The following is a 13,151-nucleotide window of genomic DNA, read 5'->3' as shown; positions in this document are numbered from 1 at the left end:
TTAGGAAGTGAGTACATAGCTAATCATGTAGTCAATAGAAATTCTAACGACTACATGATTAGTCGATAAGGGAGGAAGCCTCTAGGAGTTATTCCCCCCGCACCTCTGCTGCGGCTCTGCGATTTAAATGTATTAAGAGCTGGGTAGGCAGACAGCTTTGCTCCTGCTACATTTAAATTGCAGAGCCACAGCAGAGGTAGCTCCTGGACCTGGCACGAGCTGGGACTAAGCTGGGCTTGCTCAGTCGCAGCTTTCACAGGGGATCCCAGCAGGGAGCTGGGACCCCGTGCGGACAGGGGCTGCTGCCAGAGCAGCTCCTGTCTGCAGCCACCCCTGGTTACCACTGATAGGGCTGCTCCACAGGATGCAGAGCAGTCTCTGCCCACGGTGAGCCTATGCCCACCATGGGCAGAGGCTGCTTCAGGGTAGTCTCCCCTGCCCCCCTTCCCTGATACAGAGGCAGTAAGTGGGGGGAATGCGAGTAGTCGACTCAACTACTCATATACACCTCTAATTGCAATTAATAGCAGGGACTAGTGCAAGAAAGGGGAGGAAAAATCCTTACTGTATAATTCAGGTCTAATGTGCAGCTCAACTCACAGAATCTATTTGGTAATTCCTGCAACTCCTAGCAGTACCCAGCCATCTGACAGTAATATCTTTTTTCAAATAGGTTATTTCTTCCTAGGTATGATGCTTGAGTTAATTGTCTGTCTGCACTCTAAGGGTATGTCTAGACTACATGGCTCCGTGGAATGAGGTTTACCGGAGCGGTCGACAATGGCTTTCGTTGTCGACCGCGGCACGTCCGGACTGCCCCGCTGTGTCGCCAAACAGGTGATCGGCATAGCGCGGCAGCCATTTTGATGTAAATGAAGTGGCGATTATTTAAATCGCCGCTTCATTTTCCTATGTCTAGTAAACTCATCAACATGGCTCTGTCGACGGAGCCATGTAGTCTAGACATACCCTTTGGGTATGTCTACACAGCAGGGCTATAGCTGGCCTGGTCAGCTGACATGGACTCACAGGGTTAATTTAGCAGAGTAAATGTGTAAGCTTGGGCTGGAGCCCAGATTCTGAGACCCAGTGGGGAGCAGTTTCAGAGTCCAGACTGAATGTCTACATTGCAATTTTCAGCTTTACAGCCCCTCCATGAGGCCAAGTCAGTTGACATGAGCTCCAAAACTTGGTTCCACAGATTTTTTTACTAGATTATAAATGTGCCCTTTGTGGCTTGTGGATGTTTTTCTCTCATCACTCCAGTCTACAGTTCCTTCAACATCTAACTGCTGGTTGACCAGAATCAGGTCTTTGGAAAGACTGTGTACGTGTTTTCGAATCTTTGGAGAAAATGTTATTGTTTAGGGCCGCCATATGCTTTACTGTGCAGTCCTGCTCTTTCTGACCTCCTGTACATTGCAGTGTAATCTTGGAAACTCTTAGACTATCTAAACATTTGAAAATATGTATTCTATAATAAAGTGCATTTGAATAATATAGCTATTGATGTACTGCTTCAGTAATCTCCTACAAAGCTAAGCATGTAGTCTAGGCTGCTGGGACTTCCAAGTTATGAGATGGGTATGGCATAATTTGAGGGAATGCTCTGTGCAAATGGATACACTGCTCCACTTCACACCGATCATTTTGGATAGTGTAAACGCATTAAGCAGTTGCAGGTAGAGATGGTTCTTAGTGAATGTTTTGCTCCTGAAAGAGTACACTTGTATATTTTAGATTTGTTTTATATGTTGATTTTGGACAGCGTGGATAATCTACATAGTTGTATATCCAATATCTTTTGTGTCATTACTTCTTGTTTATCGTGTGTTGTTTTTAAGTTTTTCTTTTAGATTTTCATAGGAAGAAAGAATTATATTCTTTCAATCAGGAGTGACTTGGGTTCCAAATGTAGAGCCACCACCTAAACAATATTGAGTAGTTTAACCAGTTGTGAAAAATTGCAACTTATTAATGGTGAATCCTAATAGTACTCTGTGTCAGTTAAGTATGTTGATACCAGTTGCTCACTTTAAAGAAGTTAATTTCATATTTAACAGTCATTTTTACCTGAAGGTCAGGAATATTTGAGCAGCCTATAATGAAATGTTACATGGATGCTACAAAGCAAGAAATCTGTGGGGTTATTTGTTTATTTGTTTTTTTTTCTGGTGAATGATGGACTGATTGAAGTGCTTTAACTGCAAAATGAAAATATTTCAACGGTGGCTTACATTTCATGCACAGTAAATAACAATAAGGTGTCTGAGAGAGCTGATGTGCAAGTGAAACATAAACATAAGAATGGCCACACTGGATCCTAGTGATGGTCCATCAAGCCCAAACAGTGGCTAGTTCTAGCTACATCAGAGGGAATCAACAGAATAGGGAAATTTTGAATGATCCATTCCTTGTTGTCCAGTCCCAGCTTCTTACAGTTGAAGGTTTATGCATACCTGAAGCAAGAGGTTGGGTCCCTGACCATCTTGCTAATTGCATCCATGAACTGACCAAAATTTTTAAAATCCAGTTATACTTTTGACCTTTACAGCATCTCATAGCCATGAAAACTGAAAAATAATTAATTATGCCATGTCATCCTAGAGGTAATTATCTTACTAGCAAGTAGATTGTGAGCAGACGCGTTCAAGTCTTTCTAGAACTTCCATTTAAAAAAAACTTTCATCTGAGAAGCTTCAAATGTATCTAGTACAGTGTCTTGATTGCTGAAAAGCAGTGTTTTACTATGGCCTCATAGTATGGGTAATGAGCAAATAATATTTTATACATTAGTGTTTAGAAAAGAAGATAGTTTCCTAATTTTCAAAACATAGCCTCAGCATATTCATACATTCTGTTCTTGGTTTGTGTGACTGAATTTATAAGCAAAACAGTTGTGTTAAAATTAAGTTTATATATTTAACCTTGTTGCTAAATCACATTTTTAAAAACTTACATTTTAGAAGCATGGGTAAACCACATGATCACTTGATTGGAAATTCAAATAGAATATCATTGTATTCAAATATTTTGGATGTTTTATATAGCTTCAAATATATTGATTCCAGTTACTACACATTGGTACCTTCTTTGCATTTTTCAAATAGGGCTTTAAACTAGGAAGGAGCATGGCGGAAAGGGATCTAGGGGTCATAGTGGACCACAAGTTGAATATGAGTCAACAGTGTGATGCTGTTGCAAAAAAAGCAAATATGATTCTAGGTTGTATCAACAGGTGTGTTGTAAGCAAAACTCGTGAAGTCATTCTGCCGCTCTACTCTGCACTAGTTAGGCCTCAGCTGGAGTACTGTGTCCAGTTCTGAGCGCCACATTTCAAGAAAGATGTGGAGAAATTGGAAAGGGTACAGAGAAGAGCGACAAGAATGATTAAAGGTTTAGAGAACATGACCTATGAAGCCAGGCTTCATGAACTGGGCTTGTTTAGTTTGGAAAAAAGAAGATTAAGGGGGGACATGATAGCGGTTTTCAAATATCTAAAAGGGTGTCACAAGGAGGAAGGAGAAAATTTGTTCCTCTTGGTTACTGAGGACAGGACGAGGAGTAATGGGCTTAAAGTGCAGCAGGGGAGGTTTAGATTGGACATTCCTAACTGTCAGGGTGGTCAAATATTGGAATAAATTGCCAAGGGAGGTGGTGGAATCTCCCTCTCTGGAGATATTTAAGAACAGGTTAGATAGACATCTGTCAGGGATGGTGTAGACGGAGCTTGATCCTGCCTTGAGGGCGGGGGGCTGGACTCGATGACCTCTTGAGGTCCCTTCCAGTCCTATTATTATATGATTCTATGATAAATCTGCAGAGAAAATGTTCTTAATGAATATGTGCTGAATCATCTGAAAGTGCTGTAATATGAAATATGTCAGACTGCAGGTAAAGCAGAGCTGGAAGCATACTGTTCTCCTCGAAAGAATTCAGTCACAAATTTAAATAAATTTTGTTGTTGTTTTTTGAAAATAAATGTAATCAGCATGTGCTCTGGAATGGTGGCTCAAGCATGAAGGAGCATATGAGTATTTAGTGTATTTGGCTTGTAAATACCTTGTAATGCCTGGTACAGAAGTTCCATGTGATTGCCTGTTCTCACTTTCTGGTGTGTCTGTAAATAAAGAATGGGCAGCATTATTTCCTGTAAATGTAAACAAACTTGTTTGTCTTGTTCATTGGTTGAACAAGAAGTGAGACTGAGGGGACTTGTAGGCTGTAAAGTTTTCCATTGTTTTGTTGTTGAATGTAGTTATGTAACAAAATCTAGATCTGTAAATTGCACACGTTTCATAATGAAGAAATATTATGACACTTGTATGAGGAATTAAATGCTAGTAATTTTGTTTATCATTTTTACGGTGCAAATACTAAAAATATAAATTAAGCAGGGTACACTTTGCATTCAGTGTTATAAATGACATCAATATTTGAAAAATATCCAAACATGTAATAAAGTTCAGTGATTTTCTGTTAAACAGAAAAGTTAACTGTACTATCAATTTGTAATGAAAGTGTATAATTTTTGCCTCACAGCACTGTCCCCTTTAAACAGTCATCTCACCCATAATTAAGTTTAATACCATTATGCCCCTTTCACTGTATAAGGACACTACCTTATTACTGTTAACATTCATAAACCATACCATTATCCTTCCTCTGTTGGCCCACATAAATTAATGAGGTGTGAGCACAGAACATCTGTGATTTGTTGCACTTATGTATCCTGCTCTAGTTGTCAGAAGTTCGCTGTCTGGCTGAGTGTTCTGGTTCTCCAAATCATGTGTCATAGATATGTTTAGGAGGAAGTGGCTCACCTGTGGCTTTTGCAAAGATTTTTGTAGAGCACACCAAGCGATTAGTGCTGCCTAAATTGATGTAATGCTGGAATTTAAACAGTTTTGTAAATAGTGCGGTAGGGATTTCACTCTTCCAAATATCCATTTAATCATTCTTTACCTATTGAGCATTTGTCTGGGGTCTCCGATCAGGATACAGTTTCATAACACAAGGCAAAAAGAGGGTATGTAGGGTGCCCCAGAACAGTGGGGAGAGTTAGTCCATATATACCTCCATTGCCTGGTGAGACTAGTGTGCAGGCCTGAGCATGAAGGTACACTGCTGTTCAGCAAAAAACCCTACTATCATGAAAGCTTCCAGTTCAGCCCATGTTCGCATCTATAAATAGGCCTCTGTGGTCACAAAGACTTCCATAACAATAGAGTAGTATCCTTTGTGGTTTTATGTACTCATGTGCCCTTAAGAATGGCCCTGGCACGGTTTGGAAACCCTGCTCTCTCAAAACCCCCAGGTTATTGTTTATGCCCACAGCCTTATGGTAGACCACACCATAATTGCTGAAATCTCCCCTGCCACTTTACCCAGAGTTGTCTTTCCAATGCTAAACAGATTAGCAGTGGATCTATAAGTCTGTAGTAGCCAGCTTCCAAGTGGATATAGCAGTCTGCTTCTGGATTGGTGTGGCTATCCTCTTGCATATGTCATGACACTGGAAGGTTGGGGCAAGCTGCTCACAAGACTACAGAAATGAAACTTCTAGTGGAGATTCTCATTTGTGGTCATTTCAAGAACACATATAATGGGATCCCACCACTCTGTGCTTCTGGTCCAGCTCCCAAAGCACTGGCCTACGTAGGACCATCAGTGGTTATGCTGAGAGTCATAAGCAGCATCAGCCTTTTTGTCATCCTGCTCTAACAGGTGTCTCTTGTAGAGGAGAAAATGCTGCCAGTATGTCCACCATTGTCACACACGTCCTCTGCCTGAGCAGGAGTGAAAACCTAAACAAGATAAGTTCTAATGGTGACTGCTCCATGTTGCTTGTTCTGGTTGATGGGAGAGTGCAGCTCCAGAACATGGCCTGGCAGGATGAATCAGTGGGCAGCAACAACTTCCTCTAAATTGCAGCGTGGAAAGTTAAGTTTTTCCACAGTGCACTATAAACAGAGGGGTAGGGCAGTTACAGCTATGGAAAGCACTAGGAAGCCTGTGATAGATGGGTTTGACTTGGGTCTCTCCAATTCAGTGTGTATAGTGTGGGTATGCAATCTTGGTTTAGAAATTCTCAACCTAAGGTCAACGTTCAGTGTGGAAGCTCAAGCCGGGGCTTACATTGCAGTGTAGAAATACTTTCCCATGTGTGAACTGGCATGTTCTCCGTTTTACTGACATATTAAGCCAGAGTGGGAAACTTTTTTGGGTCGGGGGCCACTGACTCATCAAAAAATAGTCAGGTGCCCTATAAAAGTGAGAAACAGGGAACCCCCCCCCCCCCCAAAAAAAAAACCCCTCACTGTGGCTCCTGACTGAGAAGGAAAAAGATACTCTCCACATTCCCCTTGCATGCCAGAGGCTAGGAGGGCCCAGTCTAGTAGAGTGTGTGGATCTGGGCCTGAGGATCCCCACCCCTGTATTAGGCAGTAGTGTGAATTCCTTGTACTTCTGTTAGTGGATTTAGGGGCTGAGAAGGGTAGTAAGCAGGGATGTAAAATTTAAGTTAATCAGTTAACTGGCTAAATGCTGTGTGAATCAACAACCAAAAAAAAAATTTCCCTTTATTTCCTGTACTTCAAGGCCCAGTTCACTCGTCCAAAATTTCTAATATAGGCATGGTAATTCTGATTACTCCATCTGCTCTCTCCAGCCCTTAACTTAGAAGGCACAAAGGAAGAGCAGACCGGGTATCTATATCCGATTCAGATTTTAGCACTGTATCCCTCATCTTTTCTCCTTTCCTACCCATCAGTATCTTTTCCTATTGTTACTTCTTACATCTTATTGTTAATTAGAGTAATTATATCCTTGGGGCAGGGATCATTTTTTATTGTTCATAACAGGACAGTTAATCAATCAGTATTTACTCTTGGGGTGTTACTATAATATAGCTAATATTTTAGACATTAAGAGCCTATATCAGGATTATATCACAATCTGATTTGCTAATGACTAGGAGTAAAGATCAGATTTACAACTTTAAAGTAAAATGATATATTGTGTGAGCTGCTTGTTTAGGGCATTTGTATAATAAGTGATATGTAGGAATCTAAAAGGTTAATCGGTTACTTGGTAAGCATTAGGCTTACCGGAATGCTTAACCAGACTGGCTGCCACGTGGAGCCTGTCAGTGGGAACCTAGCCAGGTCAGGACACCACGTCCTGGCCCCATGCATGCCTCAGCGGCCCTAGTGAGGGCAGGTAGGACCTTGACTTAGCCACACTGCAGCGGGGGCAGACTCGCCACAGTGACTCCAGCCACACTGCAGTAGCCCTGGCCCTATTACATCAGCCCTACTGACATACCTGACCGCAGCCGTGGTAGTACCCCCCACACTGGCCACCATGCCTACACCAATCGCTAGCTGGTTAAATGATATAATACTAACAGTTTAATTGGTTAACTGTTGTGATCACTTTTTACATCCCTAGAAGTACCCTAAATTTCTTATAACCATTTATAAATCTCCTGATATTGTACTGAAGTTTACTGCTGCTTCCTTGCACTCTAATTTAGTGCTATTTATATGTGTTTTTCAGGTAGCACACAGGTTAAAAAGATAACTTTACCTGCTGTCACTTCTAAAAGCAGTATTGTCTCATATTCCTGTTCCGTTTCCTTTAATTTCTGGACAGTAGCCCATATTTAACTCTTTTTATCCATTTAATCCATCCCTCTAGTATCCCATGTATTAAGTAAAAAAATTATAAATAGCTATGTGGAATAAAAATCCCTAGAGTGGCCTTTCTAGCTTGAGAAACAGTTACGGTTGAGGTCAGTTTGTCATTCCCTCTTGTTTTCACCACCTTTCTTGCTTTAACTGTTTTGCATTTGGCTATGCTAGAAAACATTTTCAGCTCCCCCACTTTGAGAATATTGAGCCCCTGCTGCGGAGCCTTCTAGCAATTTATTGTAGGTTTTGGCATAGCTGAAACTGCAGGTGAATGCTTATCCTGATAATTAAGGAAGTTCTACTTAATTAGTACAGATACTCTGCTGAAAATGAATGTCACAGTTTCTAGCAGCCTTATCTGCAAGTCAGTCTTGGACTAGACTACATTTTATAGTCCGAAACATCTGGGTAACCTACAACAGCTTGCTCAAGAAGTGCATGCACTTCATCCTGGAGCTATCAAAGGATCATAGTAGTCTGAGCAGGGCTAGCTTGGGCGGGAGGATTAAGGGGTCAGCCAGCAGAGGGACTTGGTGGGGGGATTGTTGCCTATAGCAGGGTCTTTGCTCCCCTCTTCCCCTCATTCACCAGTAATGGTGGAGCAATGACCCCAGCTTGCTCTATTCCTCCAGCATAGGGGAGTGGCAAGACTACTCCTGCATTCACTGGCAGTGGTATGGGAAGGGGAGCAAAGTGGCCGGGGGAGCTGGGACCACATTGCTCCACTTGCCCTGCCACTGCGGGTGAGTGTATGAGCCAGGTGTGCCGCCATGCTGGCCACGATGTCACACATGTCGTCACACCGCTCCAGGAATTGGCCCCAGGCATGTTCCTGCCACTCGAGGTCGGCACGGACCTTGTGCACCAGAGTCTACTCCATCCTCTCAAGGATGGTGATGTGCCGCCATATCAGCTGCTCCTGGACCTCGGCGTGCCTTCTTATCCTCTGGGCTATGGCAGGTGGCTGTGGTGGACTGACTGGCCCTTCACTCCTGGCTGTGGAGAACACACAGAGGGAGGGGTGGCCAGTCATCTCTGCAGACACCAATAGTCTGTGTCCCACAGGACCAGCCCACAGGCTGCTTGCTTCCCATCCCCCCCCTAGCCTGCGAGTAAGCAGTCAAGGGAAGTGTCTGGACACAGTGGGATCCCTTCAGGGATGGCAGAGGAGCTGGGAGTAGCCTGGGTATCTCTGGGGGCTGCACACACGGGCGGCTCACAGCACTGCCTATGGCTGCAGCTGCTGTCTGGCACGTGCAGGCATGGCTGCGGACTGTGTGCAGTACTCGTCGGTGTGTGTGGCGTCGGGCCTGCATCCTTGTGGCTAGTCTCCGTCCAGCCGGCACGCCTTCTGCCCTCGGGGCAGGATGTGTATGGCCAGCAGGATCCCAGGTGTGCTCAGGGGCTGCCTGCTGCATTCACGTGCTGCACGCTAATGCTGCATGAAGTTGCACATGTGCAGACAACACCACGATGTCCAGCCCGAACACCACTTGCCCCCATTGTGCCTGCCTCCCTTACCCTCTGTGTGAGTGACAGAGAGCACTCACCTGAGGATCCCTCCCAGGCCGCCTCGGAGGGCTAGGAGATGTCTCCTGGCTGACGGGCGCCGGCTCCAGGGAGAGGGTCATGCTGCCCCTGTCCTCCTCTTCCTCCGTGGCTGGCTAGCCCTCACCCTTCCGCTCCTGCTCCTCCTCTGGCTGGGTGACTACGGGGGTTGGCAGCCCAGAGTCCACAGAGGTGGATGGGGAATTGTCCTCCCCATTCCTCAGGATGCAGTGTAGCTCCCTGTAGTAGGGGCAGGTGTGAGATCCTGCCCCTTTGTGTTTGGTGGAGCAGACATATCCCTGGCGGAGTTCCTTTACCTTATTTCAGACCTGTTCCATGGTGTGGGGTGTGTGTCCGTGCTCCTCCAGAGCCGGAGCCATCTGGCCATAAATGTTGACGTTTCTCCTCTTGGCCTGGGGATCTTGGAGTGTCTCCTCTTGGTCCCACAGCTCCAGGAGGGACTCAGTCTCTGGGCCTGGCCAGGAGGGTGCGCACCTCTTGCTCCCCCTGGGTGGATCCTGGGACCCCTGGGGCTGCTCCTGGTGAGGGTCAGAGAGGTCATGAGGGCTTCAGGGGCGGGCATGGCTAATAAGGCCTGAGGCAGGCAAAGCCGCTCAGTCAAGTGCTGCTTTCTGGCCGGCTTTCTGCCACATGACTTGCCCAGGGGGTCTGCAGCTTTGGGAGAGGGAGGGGAGCAAGGGACAGGGACTATAGAGCTGTGAAGAGGTTTATGGAGTGTCTACCAGAGCACCTTTTTTTCCCCCTGGGTGCTATTTCTTGCACAAAACCCCCCTCCTGCCTATCCCCACACACCTTTTTGCACAAAAGCTCTAGCTGTCATAGAAAGAGGAATATTTCTTGTGCAAAAACCCCTCTGTTCTTCTGATTTACTGTAAATTTACTTGCACAAAAACACGCTTGCCGTTTTTGCGCAAAAACTCTGTGGTGTAGACATTTCCACATTTAAGTAGGAATTCAAATGTTGCCAAGAAATTATGGGGACGGGACTCAAGGAGGGCGAATGTAGTTGATTGGGAAGTGCCTTGATAGTTGAAGGAGAGAAGGAATCTGCAAGGGAGGAAATTAGTGAGGTCATTCACAGGTATAAAAAACAGGACCTTGTAGTACTTTAAAGACTAACAAGATGGTTTGTCAGCTTTGTCCACATATTCACTCTGCTGATACCACTTGGTTAGGTCCAATAATGAGTTATAAGTTCAAGAACTCACATTCCTGCGCATCCAGAAATATAATTTATGCTGTCATGTGCCGAAAGTGTCCGTCTGCTATGTACATTGGACAAACGTCTCAGACACTTCGCCAAAGGATCAATGCCCACAAAACAGATATTAGACAGGATCACAAAGAAAAAACAGTTTCTTCCCATTTCAACCAGCAAGGACATTGTCTCAACGACTTGATTACCTGCATCCTGCTTCAAAGGCCTTTTAAGACTACACTTGAAAGGGAATCCTCTGAACTGTCATTCATGATTAAATTCAACACTTTACACTTAAGTTTGAATAAAGACTCTTATTATCTTACCCATTACAAAGATAGCTTCCCCAATTATCACCTCTAATATCATTAGCTCACAGACATTTACCTCCCCCTTCTATCCCCCTTCAGTTCTGAAATGTGATTTGTCCTTTTCATATGCGTTCATTTTTTTAAAATTGTATCCTTTCGTATATATGGTTGTGACAATTTTCTTCCACTATTTGATCTGAGGAAGTGGGTCTGGCCCACGAAAGCTCATCACCTAATAAACCATCTTGTTAGTCTTTAAAGTGCTACATATTCCTGTTTTTTGTTTCTGCTACACCAGACTAACACGGCTACATTTCTATCACTATTCACAGGAATGTTTGATAACACAAGGACATTGATGGAGAGGGCAGATGCTGGGAGTGAGACTGGTGTGATGGACTTCACAGTGATAGAAAGGGGGCTGAGTGGAGGGAAAATCAGAGTGGACAAGAGAGTTGGTACGAGGGGCCCTGAGAAGTCTGTTGGCCACTCCGAGGACAGGGCTCCAGCTGCTAGTCCCAGCTGGGAATGTTGTGTGTGGGGTGGCGGGGATGAAGACTTCTCTCCCTTGTAAGGGCTGCTACCTGGCTGGGTCAGACCCACCTCCTGAAGCTGGTAACTCTAACTGCTATTCCCCTGCCCCTGACGTGGAGGCTGGGGCTCTAGGTGTCATTCCCTCTTGCACATAGGTGGGACACTGTCAGGAAGACCAGACATGTAGTAACATTCCTCTTCCCGTATTCTGTGACCATCACTTCTGTGCTGCTGCTGGTAGTGGCGCTGAATTTAGAGATGGGTGTCTGGCCAGCAACCTTCTGGCTACCTAGCTCTGAAGACAGCAGTCCTGCCAACAGCAGATGAGAAGTAAGCATGCAATCTCACAACCCCCATACAACACTCCCATCCTGACTGCCTTATGTGTGGGAACCTCTATTGTTACAAAACTGAAATTTTAGATGTAAACATGGGAAAATAAGCAATTTGACTAATTTGAAAACTCTCTAGCCAAGAAATTGACCAAAAAGAACTGTGAATTTGGTAGGGCTCTTGTAATACTCTTGTACTTTATTGGCGAGTGAATTCTAACAATTTAAGATGATCTTCCCTTTTCAGATTGTTCTGATAATTAAACCAGACATAGCTTTTTGATTGTGTTTGTGATGTGGTTTGAATCCCTTCAATCTAAGTGTAATGAGTGAAAAGCATGGATTTCAAGAACAGTTGAATTGTTGCTAGATTTAATATTTTTAAAATTTGTGTTAGTTTTTTATGAAAGATTTCGTACAGTTCTGGCTTGGGCACATTGAAGTTTAATGCATGTTCTTAAATCATTTTTTTCTTCTGTTTTAGGACACAAAGCATTGTCTCACTGTCAACCTTACCACCCTGCGTGTCTGGTGTTATGCATGTAGCAAAGAAGTATTTTTGGATAGAAAACTGGGATCACATTCTCCATTGCCAAATGCCAGACTGTCTCACCAAACACAAGGAAATAGTTTACAGGTATGTTCTTTAAACAAGTGAAATACACACAGACCTTGTTTTTAGCTGTTGTTTGAAATAAAGGTTTTATTTTTCAGTTGTTTTATTTGGTGTTGGAGATAATGTGATTCTCTGTACTGCAGTTGTTCCCAACTTTTTGATACCAGGGACTCACAAACCCATTCACAAACTTGTGGTGCACTGGTAACATTCGTATATTTGCATATTCATTATTTTTATAAAGAATATGCAAATAAAATGTTACCAATCCAACAAAACCCTTGCCTCCAAAGTCCCCTAGTGCCAGCCATAACCCCTAGAGTCCCCACTCTTCCACTGCCCCCCAGTGCCAGCCACTGACCCCAGAGCCCCCTACACTGAAACTCCCCAGTGCCAGCCTCCTGTCCTCAGAGCCCCCTGCCCCTTATAGCCCCCCCACTACCAGACCCCCTAGTGCCAGCCCCTTTTTCCATAGCCCCACTGCACCCAATCCCTCCAGAGCTTCTCAGTGGCAGCCCCCAGTTCCAAGTATTAGCCCCATCCTCCTGAGCCCTGCCCCCAGAATCCCCCAGTGCCAGCCCGCCACCTCTTAGAGCCCCCCCACCCACAGAGCCCCCAGCACTAGCCCTGCCCCCCTCACCTAGTCCTGCGCTGCCTCCCAGCTGAGAAGAGAACCTGCCCCTGCTCTGCTAGACCTGACAACAGCATAGCTCCCGACACACGCACAGGATCGGTGGTGTCTGCAGCACAGATGACAGGGGTGGGCGCACATTCCTGGTGGATCAAGAGATCCTACCCAGGCTGTTAAGTCGGGACCTGGAGGCGCAGAGTCACTTAGTCTGTGCATGTCTTGGGCTTGCGGTACCCACCCGACAGCCGGGCGGCACTAATCCCCCG

General features: G+C 44.8%; 1 protein-coding gene across 7 annotated transcripts in view; it reads left to right on the top strand.

Annotated features, from left to right (window-relative positions):
* The window catches only part of USP33 (ubiquitin specific peptidase 33), a 108,390-nt gene that overhangs the window by 22,611 nt on the left and 72,628 nt on the right, over window positions 1-13,151 (top strand). For all 7 annotated transcript variants that reach the window (XR_012905932.1, XM_075936302.1, XM_006129575.4 and 4 more), the window contains one exon: window positions 12,123-12,275. Coding sequence is in view for 5 of the 7 variants with exons in the window: in XM_075936302.1 (XP_075792417.1) it covers window positions 12,123-12,275 (153 nt within the window). In the remaining 2 variants the exon portion in view is untranslated. The remainder of the gene's footprint in view (window positions 1-12,122; window positions 12,276-13,151) is intronic.

The sequence above is a fragment of the Pelodiscus sinensis genome, chromosome 9 (assembly GCF_049634645.1).
Source record: "Pelodiscus sinensis isolate JC-2024 chromosome 9, ASM4963464v1, whole genome shotgun sequence".
Lineage (NCBI taxonomy): Eukaryota > Metazoa > Chordata > Testudines > Trionychidae > Pelodiscus > Pelodiscus sinensis.
The sequence above is the reverse complement of the archived record's forward strand: the minus strand, read 5'-3'. Positions and strand labels throughout refer to the sequence as shown.